Source organism: Lotus japonicus, chromosome 1, assembly GCF_012489685.1.
Source record: "Lotus japonicus ecotype B-129 chromosome 1, LjGifu_v1.2".
NCBI classification, from domain to species: domain Eukaryota; kingdom Viridiplantae; phylum Streptophyta; class Magnoliopsida; order Fabales; family Fabaceae; genus Lotus; species Lotus japonicus.
The window spans coordinates 57,487,515-57,506,564 of record NC_080041.1 but is presented as its reverse complement, the minus strand read 5'-3'; the positions used below and the strand labels follow the sequence as shown (position 1 = coordinate 57,506,564).

Below are 19,050 nucleotides of genomic sequence, written 5' to 3'. Positions count from 1 at the left end.
GGAATATATTTGATTGCAGACTTGGGTGAAGCAGTAGTTCTTGATTTTCTGATGCAGTCCTTGAGATAGGAGAACAGAAAGTAAGGAAGACAGACTTTGGTGTGTTCCTTGATGAAGTACAGAACCACCTTCTGAGTGAAGTTCATGTAGTCTGGAGAACTTCCCTTTGACCTTTGATTGATACAATTCAGTAAGATCTTGTGCCAAATTCTTAGATCAGGGTGAAGATCCTTTGTCTTGCAATCATTCTTACCTGGTTTCCAGGTAGAGTATAGCGTCTTGTTAACCTTTTCTTTGGTTTTTGTCTTGACCTTTGATTCTTGTAACTGAAACCTGTAACCATTACTGGTTTCTGCACCCAGAAGCCTGGCAATAGATTTCTCAGTGATGATGATCCTCTTTCCCAGAACATAGGAAACCACTTGATACTCATCACAATCCGCATGCTTCCAGAATTCCTTCACCAGCTTTTCATAGACTGGACCTGGTAGTCTATGGAAGTACCTTTCTGAGCCTTGAGCCTTCACTTCAGGACGAAGATCAACCCCATTTGCAGCAATGTTGTTGAGATCAAAACGCCATTCAGCAAGAACTTGAAGTTCTTCTGGAGGAAAAACACAAGTAACTGCACAACCTCATTGAGCTATTGGAATAACATCCCTTGTTTCTTGATTTTCCGCTTGAGTAGCTTCTGTGGATCTGGGATGAAGAACTGGACCAACCTGACCCATTGCGAGACCTATTACCAAATTTGGGAACATTCTTCCATCAGCGGAATCAGCCCTTTCAGCGGAATCAGCCCTTTCAGATCTAACCACTGTGCAGAAGGTTGAAGGTTGAAGGTTGGAGGTTTAGGTAGAAGAGGGATGAACGAGAGAGAGAGAGAGAGAGAGAGAGAGAGAGTTTAACGAAGAAGATAAGGGTTTTGCAATTAGGAGAGAGAAGCGAAAATAGAGAGTGGTGGAGAACGTGTGTGCGTAGTGGTTTATAAAGTAATCGTTGTTGATTGTAAAGCAAAAGTAAAATCAACGGCTAGAAATTAAAGACATGATTATGAACAGTTAATACACAAAACACACGGTGGAGAATAAGCACATCTACACTCATTACAACGGATTGTCCGGAGGGGCACAAGGAACGAGGCATCAGAATAAACTAACACACGTTTGCTGTCTTGTCTCAAAGTAAGCACCAATGGGTACTTAGCATCTGACAAAGTTACCTTCTGAACTAGACATCTTCTGATGAGGAAGCATCAAAGTCAAAGGTTCTGATCCATCTTCATACTGGACAAAAGTCCATATTCAGATTTTTCAGTATAAAATTAAATTTATCCTCTGCTAAGGGCTTTGTAAAGATATTTGCCCATTAATGGTCAGTATCAACAAACTTCAGAAGAAGTACGCCCTTCTAAACATAATCTCTAATAAAGTGATACTTTACCTCAATGTGTTTTTCCCTTGAATGTAAGATTGGATTCTTACTGAGTGAGATTGCGGCAGTATTGTCACAGTAGATTGGGATGTTGCTCTCAAGGATTTGATAATTTTCTAATTGATGTTTCATCCAGAGCATCTGAGTACTGCAAATAGCTGCTGAGTTATATTCTGCCTCTGCAGTGGATAGTTTAATAGTAGACTGCCTCTTGCTTGCCCATGAGACTAAATTACTTCCCAGAAATTGACAATTTCCAGAAGTACTCTTCCTTTCAGTTCTATCTCTAGAATAATCAGCATCACAGTAACCTGAAAGCTTATACTCTGATGTTTTCTTATACATCAAGCCAAGGTTAGTGGTACCTTTCAGATATTTGAGAATTCTCTTAACAGCAGTTAAGTGAGTTTCTCTTGGATCTGATTGGAATCGAGCACATAAATGTACACTAAACAGAATATCTGGCCTAGATGAAGTTAAGTATAGAAGTGAACCTATCATACCACGATAGTGAAGGTATGAAAAACGATAGAAAGGGGGGTTTGAATAGCGTTTTAAGACTAAAAACTCGACCCACTTGAGATTTAAATATATCTCTTCAACCACCAAGAATAAAAGTGCTAAGATAAGAGATAAGGAAAGCACACAAATGATTTTATCCTGGTTCACTTGATAAATCCCTCAAGCTAATCCAGTCCACCCGTTAAGGTGATTTTTTCCTTCTTAGAATGAAGGTTATCCACTAATCAGAGTTTTGTTACAACTGCACTTGCTACCTGCAAAGTGACTAACAATACACTGACTTAGCTATCACTAAGATTCACTCTCTTAGTCTTCTCTAGGATCCGATCAACCTTGATCTCCTAAAAGAAAATCAAACAACTGTTTGAAGTTTTTGGGTTTACAAATAAATGCTTCTTAGAAAACTAATAGTAAACACACTTAGTTCTATTTGAAGAAATATTGCTAAGAATATTTCAAATATTGCTTGCGCGTGAACAAGTTTCTTAGGCGGAATCTTTCATCCTTCAGCCTCTTTATATACTCCAAGGATTAGGGTTTGAACGTTGCATGGAGATGCTACCGTTGGAGGGCAGATCTGGAATTTCCAGGTTCTGCTGTGGCTGAATCAGTTAGGTAAGGTCGTCAGGAATGGTACAATTGCTTTTGTACTTTGGATAGCGACATGACTTTTATCCTTGTTGACTTCTGATCAGAGTGATGCTTCATCTTGGAACTTGTGAAGCTTGATGATCAGAGTCAGCGGGAAGCTTGGATCCTCTGACCTTTGTACCTTCTACTTCTGGACTCAGAGGAGAAGTATTTGGTCTTCAGAGCCAGCATACTCTTGGACTTCAGAATCTTCACTACTCAGCTTCTGATCCTTCAGAGCGTCTGATCCTTCAGAGCTTCTAGTGAGCTGAATCCATATCAGAGCTTTATGATCTTCAGATCTTCTAAAGCTTGATCTACTGTTCAGATTGAACATAGTACGTGCGAAAGCGTTACAGAGGTTACTCTTTGAACATTGTGCTTCTGAATCATGTGAAACAGAACCAGAGTCTTAGCCTGTCATTTGAACACTCAGAAAACAACGTTAGAGTACCATAATTGTTCATACTTAATAGTTAACTTGTAATCATCAAAACATAGAGTTGTACTACTAGATAAAAACTTGATCTTACAGATAGAGCTTCTGACATACTTTTCCACTGGCATCTTCTTTCTCCAGAATGCATGTAGGATGCATAGGAGTCTTAGCAATCGTTGATTCTGTCATATTGAACTTCTTCAGAGGTTCCTTTGTGAACTTGCTCTGATGGACGTAAGTTGCTTCTGGTTTTTGATCAACTTGTATTCCAAGAAAGTACTTAAGTTCTCCCATCATACTTATTTCAAATTCAGCCTGCATCATCTCAGAAACTTCCTTGCAGAGAGATGGATTAGCAGATCCAAATATAATATCATCAACATAAATTTGCACAATTAAGATATCATCTTTGTAAGTTTTGCAAAAGAGAGTTGTATCTACTTTACCCCTTACAAACTCATTTTCCAGAAAGGAATGAGCTAAGTCTCTCATACCATGCTCTGGGAGCTTGCTTTAGACCATAGAGAGATTTTTTCAATTTGAAAACATGGTCAGGGTTCTTCTCATCTTCAAAACCAGGAGGTTGGTGCACATACACTTCCTCTGAGATGTATCCATTCAGGAAGGCACTTTTAACATCCATCTGATAAAGAATTATGTTGTGATTCACTGAGAATGAGATCAGCAGTCTGATAGCTTCCAATCTTGCTACTGGAGCAAATGTTTCAGTATAATCTATTCCTTCTTGCTGACTGTAGCCTTGAGCAACTAGCCTTGCTCTGTTTCTGACTACCAATCCTTTCAGACTAAGCAGAGTCTCTTCAGAGGGTCTGAATGCTGATCTGGTTCTGACTGGTTCATCTTTGTTTCCCATAATCAACTCCTTAGGGTGAGAGGCAACAATTCTGCTCTTCTTCTGAGGCTGTGAATCAGAGGGACCAACTTCCTCTGGAGAGTTTTCCTCTGGCTCAGCTTCCTCTGGAGCTTTGCCTTTATAAGAAACATTTATACTCATATCTGCAAACTTTTCAACTAGCTTTGACTGATCAGAGTCAAGCTTATCATCAAATCTAACATGAATAGATTCCTCAATAGTTTTAGCATCAGTATTATAAATTCTAAAGCCTTTAGAACGTTCAGAGTAACCAAGTAATAGACATTTAGAAGATTTAGAATCAAACATATGCAATATATCCTTAGTATTCAGAGCATAGCAAACACAACCAAAAGGATGAAAGTAAGAAATGTTGGGTTTTACTTTCTTCCACAATTTATAAGGAGTCTTATTCAGAATTGGTCTGAAAGAGATCCTGTTCTGAATGTAAAATGTTGTGTTTACTGCCTCAGCCCAGAAGTGCTTTGCCATGTCAGTTTCTTGAAGCATGGTTCTAGCCTTCTCTTGGAGAGTTCTATTCTTCCTCTCAACAACCCCATTCTGTTGAGGAGTTCATGGACAAGAGAAATCATGTGCAATTCCATAGGGATCAAACAGACTCTAAAACTTGTCATTCTCAAACTCTCTACCATGATCACTTCGGACACGCACAATCCTGCAAGCCTTCTCGTTTTGCACTTGGGCAATAAAGGTAGAGAACACAAAATGAGATTCATCCTTGCGGGATAGAAATTTTACCCATGTCCAGCGGCTATAGTCGTCAACAATGACCATCTCATATCTCTTGTCACCTATGGACTCAGTTTTCACTGGTTCAAAATGGTCGATATGCAGAAGTTCCAACGACCTTGAGGTGGAAACAACATTCTTTTCCTTGAAAGGGACTTTTGTAAATTTGGCTTTCTGACATGCTTCGCAAAGAGCGTCTGAAGAGAACTTCAGAGTGGGTAAGCCCCTGACAAGGTCAAGCTTACTCAGCTGAGAAATCTTTCTCATACTGGCATGCCCTAACCGTCTATGCCATACCCATTGCTCCTCATTAACAGATCGAAGGCACTTTACATTCTGAGTTTCCAACTCAGATAATCTGATCTTATAAATGTTGTTCCTCCTCTTGCTATTAAACAGAACAGAGGCATCGATCTGACTTACAGCCCTGCAAGACTTTTGATTAAAAATAACATCATAACCCTTGTCAGCTAATTGACTTATTGACAATAAGTTGTGAGTTAAACCATCTACCAACAGAACATTATCAATGCATGGACTATTATCAACACCAATAGTACCAGAACCAACAATTTTACCCTTCTCGTTGCCACCAAAGCCAACTTCGCCTCCAGGCTTAAGTTTTAGCTCTTGGAACATACGTCTTTCTCCTATCATGTGACGCGAGCATCCACTGTCCAGATACCATGATTGGTGTTTCAGTGGAGCGATCAAGGATATCTGCAACATAGATAATCTTATCCTTTGGTACCCATTTTCTGGGTCCTTTCTTGTTAGTTACCTCAGAGGTTCTGACAACCTTGGGTTTCTCAACATGATAATGTAAAGGAATTTGAGCATGATATTTAGGCATAGAGAAAGTTCCCTTTTTTAGAGGGGGGTCAGCAACTTTAACAGGCAATGGTTCAGGCAATATAGTACCAGAGGGTACAAAATGTTCATACAGAGGTTTAGCCTTAGGCATAGGAGGCTCATTTCTATTGGGTCTAGAATAGCCAATGCCACACATTCCATTTCTGCTTACGCCATAGATCATTGAAGCCATCAAGCTTCTGTCTACGCTTTTAGCTAGGAATCTTTGAAAAGATTTTTCATATTTAGATTCATTCATAATATCAGAGGCATTCCAATCAACAACTTCTTCTGACTTAACAATCTGGTTTTTGAGCACAGAGTTAGAGTTTACTAAAGCATGATTATTCTCTTTTAACTCAGAAATAATTTTCTCATGTTCAGTAGAAGTCTTAGAAACAGCAGAGAGATCCTTCTTCAACTTTTTATGCTTAGCCATGAGAGAGTTATATTTATCCATGATTTCAGACAAAGCACATTTAAGTTCAGAGGTTGAGAAAGAAGCGAATACCTCATTTTCATCGTCAGAGTTTGGATCTTCCTCTGATGCAGATTCAGAGTTAGTTGCTTCTTTTGACTCTGCTTCCTTGTCCTTGACAATAGCCATGACTCCTTCAACAACTTCTCCATCAGAGTCAACATCCTCTGACTCTGATTCATCAAAAGTCACCATGAGACCTTTCTTAGCTTTGAAATGCTTCTTTGGCTTCTTGTCCTTTTTCAGTTTTGGACAATCATTCTTGTAGTGCCCTGGTTCTTTGCATTCAAAACATGTGACTTCCATTGATGAAGACTTCTTCTAACCAGATGAGGATTCATGCTTTCCTTTAGCCTCTCCAAAGCCTCTGTACTTGCTCTACCTGTGCTTCCAGATGCGGTTGAGCTTTCTGGAGATCAAGGTTAGCTCATCTTCATCAGAATCTTCAGAGTTTTCTTCAGATTCTTCTACTTCAGCTTGGAGAGCTTTAGCCTTTTCAGATTTGGATTTCAAGGCTATAGACTTCTTCTTCTGATCCTGATGTTCAGCACGCTTCAGTTCATGACACTTCAGTATGCTTATGAGTTCTTCCAGACTCATCTGCTCAACATCTCTTGTGAGCTCCAAGGAAGTTATCAAAGGCATCCAGCTTTCAGGAAGACCTCTAAGGATCATCATGACATGATCAGAAGTGGTGTAACTTTTGTTGAGGGGTCTTATTCCAGCAATGAGCAAATGAAATCTGGAAAACATATCATCAATGGACTCACTGGGTTCCATTTGGAAGGATTCATACTTCCTGATCAAAGACAACGCCTTTGATTCTTTCACCTTCTTGTTTCCTTCATGGGTCATCTTCAAGGAGTCAAAGATACCCTTAGCATACTCACGATCTGTTATCTTTTGGTATTCTTCATTAGAAATAGCACTGAGATGAATAGTTCTAGCTTTGTGATGTAGTGAGTAAAGCTTCTTCTGCTCAGCAATCATCTCTGTTTTGGAGATCTTCTTGCCATCACCATCAACTGGACGCTCGTAGCTATCCACTATGATATCCCAGAGATCTGCATCAAAGCCCAGAAAAAAGCTTTCGATCCTGTCTTTCCAGTACTCAAACCTTTGACCATCAAACATAGGAGGCTTTGCACTGTAAACATCTTTTTGCGCTTCAATGGTGGTAGCCATCTCAGTTTTTCACACCGGCCCAGATCACTGAACACTGTTAGGTGTGGTAATCAGAACTTGCGCTCTGATACCAATTGAAGGTATGAAAAACGATAGAAAGGGGGGGGGGTTTGAATAGCGTTTTCAATCTAAAACTTTTTCCACTTGAGATTTTAACAAATCTCTTCAAACACCGAAGATAAAAGTGCTAAGATAAGAGTTGAGGAAAGCACACAATGATTTTATCCGGGTTCACTTGATAAATCCATCAAGCTAATCCAGTCCACCCGTTAAGGTGATTTCTTCCTTCTTAGAATGAAGGCAGTCCACTAATCAGAGTTTGTTACAACTACACTTGCAACCTGCAAAGTGACTAACAATACAATGACTTAACTATCACTAAGATTCACTCTCTTAGTCTTCTCAAGGATCTAACCAACCTTGGTCTCCTTAAGGAAAAACAAACAACTGTTTGAGAGTTTGGGTTTACAAAGAATTGCTTCTCAGAAAGCTAAAGTAAACACAATAAGAACAGTTTGAAGAAAGATTGATAAGAGAATATTTTTATATCACGTGAGCTTTCTTCTTAGGCAGCATCTTTCATCTTCAGCCTCTTTATATACTCCAAGGATTAGGGTTTGGACGTTTGCATGGAATGCTACAGTTGGAGGGCAGATCTGGGATTTCCAGGTTCTGCTATGGCTGAATAAGTTAGGTAAGGTCGTCAGGAATAGTACAGTTGCTTTTGTACTTGGATAGCGACTTGACCTTTAACCTAGATGACTTCTGATCAGAGCGACGCTTCATGTTGGAACTTGTGAAGCTTGGTGATCAGAGTCAGAGGGAAGCTTGGATCCTCTGACCTTTGTAACTTCTGCTTCTGGACTCAGAGGAGAAGTACTTGGTCTTCAGAGCCAGCTTACTTTCGGACTTCAGAGTCTTCACTTCTCAGCTTCTGGACCTTCAGAGCTTTTGGACCTTCAGAGCCTCTGGACCTTCAGAGCTTCTGAACCTTCAGAGCTTCTGGTCTTCAGAACTTCAAGTGAACTGAATCCATATCAGAGCTTAACTATCTTCATATCTTCTGAAGCTTATTCTACTGTTCAGATTGAATATAGTGAGTGCGAAAGCGTTACGTAGGTTACTCTTTGAGCATAGTGCTTCTGATTTATGTGTAATTAGATCAGAGTCAGAGCCTGTCATTAAAATACTCAGAAAACAACGTTAGAGTACCATAATTGTTCATACACAATATTTAACATGTAATCATCAAAACATAGAGTTGTACTACTTGATCAAAACTTGATCTTAAACTTGGAACTAACTACATTTACTTGATCCCCCAGTTTTCTGAAAATGTATCCCACTTTTGGCATGTGTGTTGGGAGTAATTATTTGTGCTTGAGGGCAAGCTAATCTTAGTGACGCTCGAGGGCGAGCTGTCGTTGAGTATAGTGGTGTGATGACCCAGATTTAGTAATGTTTTTAGGGTCATTTCCTTGCTTATTTTGAGTCTTTTTGTTGAGTCTCATACAGTGTTTCATGCATTCTCATGCATTTTTACTTTTATTTGTGCATTTGCATTAGTTTATTAATTTTGTAGTTTTATAAGGGCTTTAGTTGCATTTTATTAGAGATTAGGAGTCTTAGGTAATTTTCACTTGTTTTGGAGCCTTTGTGCAAAACTGACCTTTAAGTTACTTGATGTTTTCCTCAAGCTTTGTCATCAAGTTTTCAGGCTGTAACGGTTGAAGAGGGAAGGTCTAGAGGCTTGGAGACTTGAAGGAGGCTTTAAAACGGAGTAAAAATGAAGTTCAAGGGGTTTTTGGGCGAGCAAGGGCGCTCAGGTGCCCCTGTCTGGCGCCTGAGCGCCAGCTAAACAGTAGGTGTTTTCTGCCAGCATCTGATGCTGGCGCTTGAGTGCCTTGGTCTGGCCCTTGAGCGCCCTGGTGGCAGAAAACACGCCCCTTTTGCCTATAAATAAGATTCTAGTCATTTTCTTTTGTATCTTTTCATACTTTGTAAAATTCAGAGGTAGAGGATCATCTAGGAGAGTGGGAGAAGGCTTCCAAGCTTGTAATTTAGGTTCTTAGCCAAGCATGCTTGACTAATCTCTCTTCTTATGCTTTGGTTTTCATGTAAGACTTTTAATCTTTAAGTTATAATCTTAACTTCTTTCCCACATGTTCTTCTTCTTTCCTTGAATCCCATTTTCTGAATTTCAATCTAAGCTTGTATGCATGCTTGCTTAATGCTTTTCTATAATCAGAATGGAAGTTTGTTATAGATTAGGGAACCGATTTGGGATTGCCCCTTCTATCTTGGCTACTAGGAATAGAGGAAGGGTTGGGGTTTGTTGGCCTGAAATTGCATGATCTAAAACCTCATATAAATGACTAAGTACACAAGGAATTGGGCTTAGCTTTTAGTATGAGAGAATTGCTTATGTGAGGAATCAAGAAGTGAGTAACTAGGATATATCATCAAGAGAGATTCATGAGTTCATGTGCTTAGAATGATGTGCTTGAATTGACTAGTTGAGCAAGAACCCAAAGCATGTTAATTTCTGAATTGTCTTTTTATTTTCCTTTTCCTTATTACTACTTCGACATATCTCTAATTCAATAAAACAAACATTCATACTCAAGGCTAAAACCGAATTTAGTCACTCACAATCCCTGTGGTTCGATAATTAAAACCGGATGGATTCGTACACTTGCGGATTTACCAACAGAGAGACACAATACTTGCCTGGAGAGGCTTTCACTTATACTCAATGCTTGGGGAGGCAATGCTGAAACAATACTCGTTATGCTTGGAGAGGCAAAGGTAAAAGAATACCTTTTATGCCTGAAGAGGCATGTACAACAATACTTGTTGGGAGAAATCATGTCTAATACTTGTATGGATAAGTCTTTGATACTTGAGCTTAGTGAAATCTTGGCAATGCCAAGGGCTGGATGTAGCCCTATCATTTAGGGGATAAACCAGGATAAAAATGTTTGTGTGCATCGTTTACTCCTCTGCTCTTACACTTCCACTGCACCAAACGATACCAACGATGATGACAAATCTTTATATCGTTTGTAAAACCAAGATTTTTAGTGGGCACAATTCAAATACCCTTTCTTGTGCTACTCTTATCAACTTCAGACACCACGATACCTTTTTCTTCATCATAGCGTTTGTGGAAGATATGTAATTTCTTCTTTCAAACTTCTGCACAAAGCTTTATTGGCTTCTTCTCTCAACAGGAAGTATATTGATTTGACTTGTGGATTTCTTTGAATATAAGCTTTCTTGTCCAGATGATCTTTTATGCATCTATCGTCTTCCCTTTCATCAGACGATCTTTCTTCGATCATTCTACTTTACTTTCAGATTATCTTCTATTGAGCTCATTTTTCTTTTCTATCTTATGATACTGCAGTCTTCATATGATAGACGTTGGTTGCTTCAGACGTTCTGCACTCATCGATCTTCTTTTCAACAGACGATGTCACTTTCTTTAGTCATTCTACTTTTAGAAGATTTATCAGTTCAGCGCATGGTTCATTCCCTTCTTCAGTTGGTTATTCAATAGTTGAGGCTCAGCTTTGGCCAAGTTCTTCTTCTTCAGAAACAGATTGTCTTGTGTTGCTTAAATCAGATTGATGTTTGTAGGTGTAGACAATAAGCTTTACTTCATTTCTTCATTTCTTGCATGAGAGAGAAAGAGGAAACTTTGATGTTGACATGTTGTACTAGTTTCCTTGCTCAAAGTGCTTTGTAGAGTATCACATGATTTCCTAGCACTTGACTTTCTCCTCACGAATGTCAGAGATATTTCCATTTGATAAGGGTGCTCTTTTCTCCAATCATCGCTTCCTTTTATCAGACTTGAGATAGACGTTGAACCATAGATGTCGAGTGTAGTATTCTTAGACGATCCGATAACTTGGATTGTTCTTGCATAATTTGTCCTTGAAGCCTTTGATTTATTCTTCTACTGTGAATTAGTCTTGAAGCTTTGCTTGATCTTGCATTTGTAGTTCCGAAGCTTTGACTGTTCTTGTATATATGAGCTAGATACTTGAGCTTGTCCTAGTGAAGATAATCTAAATGATTTGAATCTTCTTGTAACTTGATCTCTTCTTCTTCTTTCTCTGGATAGGCGATCTGATGGATATATCATTCTTTCCATGATGCCTTGAAACTTTGCCTATTCTTCTTCTAGTTGATCCATTCAGCAGATTCTTCATTCCTTTGATTATCCAGGTTTTCCTGCTGCTTTGACCAATCTCTTCTATGTTGATACTCAGACGATGTAGCATGTTTGACTTCCTTTCTTTGTGTCGTATGTTCTTGTTGCTTTGACCTTGCTTGTACTTGACTGAGTTGACTTTTTTATAGTCTTCTACGCTTTAACCAGTCTCTACTTTGTCTTCTTGTCATCATCTTTCATTGCTTCTTTAGACGATATAGCATGAGGGGTATGAGGTGATTTCTTGAAATACATTTCATATGATGTATTCAATCAGTTTATTTATACTCTTGAAAATTTTTCTCATTCAAAATATGATAAACGATACATTTAGCGTTTTGAACTTAACAATGCATTGGAATCAAGATTCAAAATCCAAGCAAAACACTTTGCATGTAGCGAATGAGGTGAGCTATTAGAATTCTTTTAAACAATCCATGTAGCGATTAATTACATAAACACTTACTATATATAAACACTTTGCATGTAGCGATTGATCAAGTGAACAATTGCAGTGATATGAGTGAGAAAAAGAACGTAACTGAAGGTTGAGAGGGTTAGATTCGCTCGAAGGGTCACAGTGGCGGTGAAGATTATCGATGCGCAGCGGTGATGCAAGACGAAACCCTGGGACACGATGGTGAGGAATCTCTCAAGGTGTGAATCACGATTCAGATTTCTAAGGTGAGAGTCAACCCATGTTCTTTTGTTTACATTTTTTAGTAACAATTTTTTTGTCGAAAATCTTTAATTAATTAAATATAAATATTCTAGAAGTAGGAAATTAAAGTTTTAGGTGCTAAAAAGTTTACCATTAGAAAACGGTTATATATGAGCGATGTTGACAATTTAATAATCATAACATATGCAACGACTCTGCTTTTTTCAAAAAATAATGCTATGTTCACACCTCTAAGATGAGGTGGAGAGAGGTGGAGGATGAGAGAGATAGGAAGAAAAGAAAAAGTAAGAGAGAGAAAATTTGAGATGTGATAGATGATAAAAGGAGAGAGATAGAAATAAAAATGAGTGAAAATGAAGTGTTTAGAAAGTGAGGTGTGTATATATCATTGTTGTTTTTTCAAATAATATGTGAAATAATCGCTCGGCACATTTTAGAGAAAGATTTTATATATGGTGCTTTTAAGTATGCATTTTTATATGCTTAAAACAACAAAAAGCAAAATTGTTTCCTAACATTGTATAGCCTCCACCTTAGCAATGCATTAGAGTTGCCATAGGATTAAAATGTTGTAGTGCGCTCACCGATTCGAGCAGTGGTGAAGACCAAAAGAGGCTTTACATTATGTGGCAAATCAACCAATGAATCCAAAACTGTAGTAAACTAATTGAAAGGCTTAATTAGCTTTTTCGTCCCTGTAAAATACCTTATTTTTGTTTTTTGGAACTTTGAATCTAGACATCAGTGATGTGCTATGATATGGGTATGTAAAGACCTAGAAAGGTGACTCGATGGAGACTAACGACGTGGTGATATCGACTCCGATGCGGTGACACGACGCGTGGTTTGATGGAGGCTTTGTGGTGTGGCGTTCGTGGGCTGCGTGCTTCCAAGGGGCTGGTGGTGTACTTCCTCTTTTTCCTTCTTGCTTTGACATCCTTCAGATTTGAGTTGAGATTGGAAAGAGAGTTCTTTCTGGGTAAGATTGGGAAGTATGGTTTGTGTTTTCTGCATTGTCAAACCAACTCAGTTTCGTGGATGAGCTAGAATATCTTATAATTAAACATTTAATTGATTAATTTGCTAAAGATAGGAAAGACTCGAGGTTTAATTTACTAAGGATGGCCACTATGGTGTTGGTGTTGTGGGTTTTGATGTTTTGATTTTTTGGGTTTTACGTATGTTTGAACATTAATGAAGAAGGTCTAGTTTTTGAAATTGAAAGCTATGAGGAGGACAAATTTCTAGGTTTTTAAGGTTAGGGTGTTGAAGATGGAAGAAGATGAGGATGGTTGAAGATGATTTGAGATGAAGATTTTATTATATTTTAGTTCTTCTGATATTCCATACAAGCATATTTTTTTGGGTTAAATTAGATAATCGTCCCTGAACTTTCTCCAAGATTTGAAAATCGTTCCTCGTCAGAAAATTTTCCAAAAAATGTCCTCAGACTCAGTGGCGGAGGCAAGATTCTAACATTAGGGGGCCAAGACTAAAGTGCATATGACTTCGAAGAAAATTTAGTTATTCAAAGGCACAAACTGTGAAAAATATTAGATATAATTAATATTTTTAAAAGAGATATATACGTATATTGAGTTCAATAAACACTAACCAGCATATAAACGTCACTAGAGAGTAGCAATAAAAGGTCCGAAACCTTTCAAGGTCCTTAATTGTTGGTTCTCTGATCCCAGGTTTGCAAAATTTGTTTCAAAAGAGTGGGAAAGTTTCTGCTTTTCAGGTACTGGAGCTTTTGTGCTAAAGGAAAAGCTCAAGAGGATCAAGGCCTGCCTAAGAACATGGAATAGTGAAGTTTTTGGTGACATACAGAGAAACAGCAAGGAGATTCTGAGAAAGATTCAGAGCCTTGATGAAAAACTTGAGGAAGTTGGGCTAAGCATGGAGGAACAAAATCAGCGTCGGACTTGGCAAGCAGAGTATTGGCGTTTGGCAAAATCAAATGAGTCTCTTTTGCAGCAAAAATCACGATGCAACTGGATTAGGGAAGGTGATTCAAATACTAAGTTCTTCCATTCGTTTATGAATTGGAGAAGAAATGCAAACTCAGTTTTGGGCATGGAAATTGATGGTGTCTGGATTAACGACCCTGTACTAGTCAAGAACGGTGCTAAGGATTTTTTTGAGGGGAAATTCAGTCGCGGGGATCGACTATCGCTGAGTCTTGATGGTGTTCCATTTAGACAGATTTCAGCTGCTGATAATACATCTCTGATTGCAGAATTTGACCCTATGGAAGTAAGGGAAGCTGTATGGCAGTGTGGAAGTGACAAAAGCCCTGGCCCCGACGGAATGAACTTCTGATTCATAAAACAATTCTGGCATTTGATGGCTGCAGATATTCAGAACCTTTTGAATGATTTCCATCGTCAAGGTTATTGGCCTAAAGGGTGCAATTCATCCTTCATCACCCTCATTCCAAAGAAGGCTTGCCCTCAAGGCTTACAAGACTACCGCCCAATCTCCCTGATCGGCTGCGCATATAAAATTGTTTCGAAGGTACTTACTAACCGCATTAAGAAGGTACTGCCAAGATTTATTGATGAGTGTCAGAGTGCCTTCCTTGAGGGAAGAGGAGCTTTGGATAGCATCGTGGTAGCTAATGAGTGGTTACATGACGCTAAGAGTAGGAAACAGAAATCAATGGCCTTCAAAGTTGACTTCGAGAAGGCGTACGATTCAGTGCAATGGGACTTTCTTTACTATATGATGCGCCGTATGAATTTCAATGGTAGGTGGATTGCTTGGATTAAAGGCTGTATTGAATCCGCGAAGATCTCCGTTCTCATTAATGGAAGCCCAGGGGATGAGTTTTCCATGGGAAAAGGAATCCGTCAAGGAGACCCAATTGCTCCGTTTTTGTTCCTAATCGTGGCGCAAGGGCTAAATGGCTTAATGAGGCAAGCCATCCAACTTCAAGAATTTAAAGGGTATAGTTTTCAGGGGGATGGAGTGGTGGACGTGTCTATTCTCCAATTTGCTGATGACACTTTGTTTTTGGGAGAAGCCTCAAGGAGGAACGCTTTTACTTTGAAAAGCATTCTGCACTGTTTTGAGTTGGCCTCGGGTCTAAAGGTCAATTTTCACAAGAGTAGTTTGATTGGTGTTTCATTGGTTGGTAGAGACTTGCAAGTGCTTTCCAGAATTTTGAACTGTAAGTTGGCTTCCCCTCCTTTCTGTTATCTTGGAGTCCAGATCGGTGGTAACCCTCGCAGGAAAATTTTTTGGGATCCAATCCTTTCCAAGCTTCGCAAGAGGCTTTCAACGTGGAGAAGGAAGAGTCTCTCGTTTGGAGGTCGTGTTTGTTTGATCAATAGCACTCTTTCCTCTATTCCGTTATACTATTTGTCTGTTTTCAAGATGCCAGTTAGTGTTCGAAAGACCTGTATCTCTATTATGCGACAGTTTTTGTGGGGTGGTATCGACGAACAAAGCAGGAAAATATCGTGGGTTAAGTGGGAAGTGGTTTGTAAGCCAAAAGCTCTTGGAGGCCTCGGAATCAAGAATTGGGGTGCATTCAATATTGCACTGCTCAGCAAGTGGCGTTGGCGTTTGCATTCTGATTGCAGTAGTTTATGGGCCAGGATAATTCATGCTAAATACAAATTAAGGTTTGGTAGACCCCTCCCTCCAGTATCTAGGCACGCCTCACCTTGGTGGAGAGATGTTCAATCGCTGTGTTTTGATGCTCCAAACGGCGATTGGTTAACCGATGCGATCCCTCGTTTAGTAGGGGAAGGGAATGGAACGAGTTTTTGGCATGATAGATGGACGGGCTCTGTGACTCTAGCCTCTAAATTTCCCCGTCTTTTTCGCTTATCTACCCAGCAGAATGCGCGGATCATGGATATGGGGGTATGGCAGCAGGATAATTGGGTTTGGAATCTTTCATGGCGAAGGGATCTTAATGACAGAGAGCGGGTTTGGGTGGGAACCCTCTTGACCGATGCGAGTGCAATTCAGATAAGGAGAGGTGTCCCGGATCGATGGATTTGGAAACCAGATATAGTTGCAGGATTTACTGTCAAGTCGGCTTACTCTATCATCACAGGTAACGGTTTTATCGTTTCAGATGTGGCTTTTGTTTCAATCTGGAAGATGGTGGTACCTTCAAATATCAAGGCTTTTGTTTGGCGTGTTTTGTGGGATCGAATTCCGACTAGAAAGAACTTATTCTCCAGGAAGGTGCTATGCTATGAAAATGAGGTTCTGTGCCCATTCTGTTTGGCTGAACCTGAATCCATTGAGCATCTCCTACTCTCTTGTCGTTTTGCTTACTACATTTGGTGTCAGTTATACAAATGGCTGGGTGAGTGTACCGTTCTACCCAATGAAATCAGAGCTCACTTCTTTCAGCACCCTTTTAGATGTTGGAATCAGAAACAGAAATTTGCTTGGTGGACGGTTTGGAGTGCTGCTGTTTGGTCCCTCTGGCAGTGGAGAAATTTGAAGATTTTCAAAAATGAGGTGCTGGATTGGAACAATGCCTTGGATACTATCAAATGGAAGTCTTGGAAATGGCTTTCTTCCTTGGAAAAGGATTTTCACAGCTCGTTCTTTGAATGGTCCCTGGAGCCTAGAGCATGTTTGGAACAAATTGGTCATTAAATGGGTTCTCTTCACTCTCCTTACTTGAACTTTCATGAGCCTGCTCATTGAATTTCCTTTTCTTTTCTTTTTTCCCGTTCTTTTTGTATCTGTTCCTTTTTAGCACTACTTGTGCTTTAATAAAGTGATTGCTTATAAAAAAAAAAAGAAGAAAATAGAAAAAATAATAACATCATCTCAAAAAGCAATAGAAAAGTAGAGCCATATAATAGAGAACTAAGAAAAATAAAAATGATATGTCTCTCCAGACAAAATTAGCACCCAATATACAAAAAGTGAAACTGAAAGATACTTAATTTGTTAGAAACGTGTGCGTATGTTTGTTTTGGTTTTAAAATCAAGGCAAACGTAAATTTACGTATAATATATCAACGAAGAAACTAGAATGTACAAAGTTTTAACACATTAACTTCAATTTACAAAGAACAAATCCAGCTAAAAGTTAAAATGCTACAAGTTGTATCATGAATTTTGTTTATAGTTTTAATATGTAAGAAAAGTGTTTGGGCAAAAGCTATAAGTCTCATGACAAAGAAATGTAAAGAAGTAAGAGAATGTAAGTTGCAATGTATTTACTTTACTTAATCCGTCTTCAAGGAGGTGGTGGGTGGTGGATTTTACTATTAGGAGGTTCATTGCTACTGTTATGTATAGTTACTACTTTAATTTTTTCTCCTCTCCTCTTCCTATTTGTATTGGGTTGAAGTACCCCTTGTGCTTCGCTTCAATATAATTCATATTGCTTATAAAAAAAAATATAGAGCACCCAGTTGTTTGATGATCGGACGGTGGAAAGAGAGGGTTGGTTGACGTGGCGAGATTGAGATTAAAGTTGTGGTTTGTTATGCATGTACGCAACAAAAACAATAAGAGAATAAGAGACAAGATTAACAACACTTTATCCCTTGAAGCTCACATATATACTACATACATAATAATTTTCTTTGAAAAAATTGGGGAGGCTAAGGCCATCCCACGCCCCAAAGATGTTCCGCCATTGCTCAGACTACAAGAAGTATGAGGAATCCATCCTTGCCGTCGATCTACCTCCGACCACCCTGCTTATGTGTCACCGACATACTTATGTGGCACTGTCACACATTAAATGAGGGACGAAAATCAATTTTTTATATATATCGAGGGACCTAATCCAAATTTCTGAACTAAAAATTCTTAATCAAATAATCCTTAATCTCCTTTATCACCATTTTCATATCATGAAACTCTGGATCTTCATAAAAAGCATCTTCATCATTCTTTTTTTTTTTTGAAAAAATAATTAATATCAATTATGTGATAAAAATAAAATCATATTTATTTTATATACCGTGGAGCTAGCAAAAAAAAGGTAACTACTTGCAATAAAAAAAAATGCAGACACAGATTTTTCATCTTTTTCCTACCACTTTCTCACTGATTTTCCCAACACCCAAACATGAGAAAATCAGCGTTTTGAGAAAAGGGGGTTGCTGAGCCCAACGCTAGCAGGTGTCGGAGACGAATGAAAATGAAAAGAAATAATGATGGAGCAAACATTGAGTGAGATTTGAAAATCTAAGTCTGCATTTTTTTTTAATTGCTAGTAGTTACCTTTTTTATTGCTAGCTCCATGGTAAAATAAATATCATTTTATTTTTATCACTTAATAAATATTAATTATTTTTTCAAAAAAAAAAAGAATGATGAAGATGCTTTTTATGAAGTTTATTGGTTTCTGGATATGAAAATGATGATAAAGGAGATTAAGGATTAATATTATTTTATTAAGAATTTTTAATTCAGAAATTTGGATTAGGTCCCTCAATATATAAAAAATTTGAATTTTGTCCCTCATTTAATGTGTAGCAATGCCACATAAGCTTGTCGGTGACACATAAGTCGGGTGGCTGGAAGCAGATCGGTGGCAAGGATGGATTCCACATATTTCTTGTAGTCTAAGGACATTTTTCAAAAAAATTCCGGCGAGGGATGATTTTCAAATCTCGCTCAAAGTTCAGGTACGATTTTCTAATTTAACCCAAAAATATTTTAAAAAACATACCACAATCGACCCTTGTTTGAAAGAACCACAATCGACTTGCAAGTATTTTATATTGCTGAATAAGAGTTTTGATATACACATATCTCATATTCTCTTTCATTTCATTTTTATTACGTTTTCTTTTAATTTTTTTCCTGTTATATATATTATTTCTCTTCATTTTAATATTTATCATAAATGGAGCTGGAAATAAAATGTGAAGGAAACTTTTTCTGCTGAATAACATTATCTCACGGGCTCTTTATCCTTGTTAACGGTATCTTCTTATCTTTCGATTTGATTTTGCAAAGGCCGTGCTCCTTTGATAAAAGT

General features: G+C 38.4%; 1 protein-coding gene across 1 annotated transcript; it reads left to right on the top strand.

Annotated features, from left to right (window-relative positions):
- Positions 1 to 12,917: 12,917 nt before the first annotated feature.
- Positions 12,918 to 14,393, top strand: LOC130739795 (uncharacterized). Its single transcript, XM_057592211.1, has 2 exons — positions 12,918 to 13,065; positions 13,813 to 14,393. Exons 1-2 carry the CDS (start codon positions 12,918 to 12,920, stop codon positions 14,391 to 14,393), a joined length of 729 nt encoding a protein of 242 aa, XP_057448194.1.
- Positions 14,394 to 19,050: the final 4,657 nt, after the last annotated feature.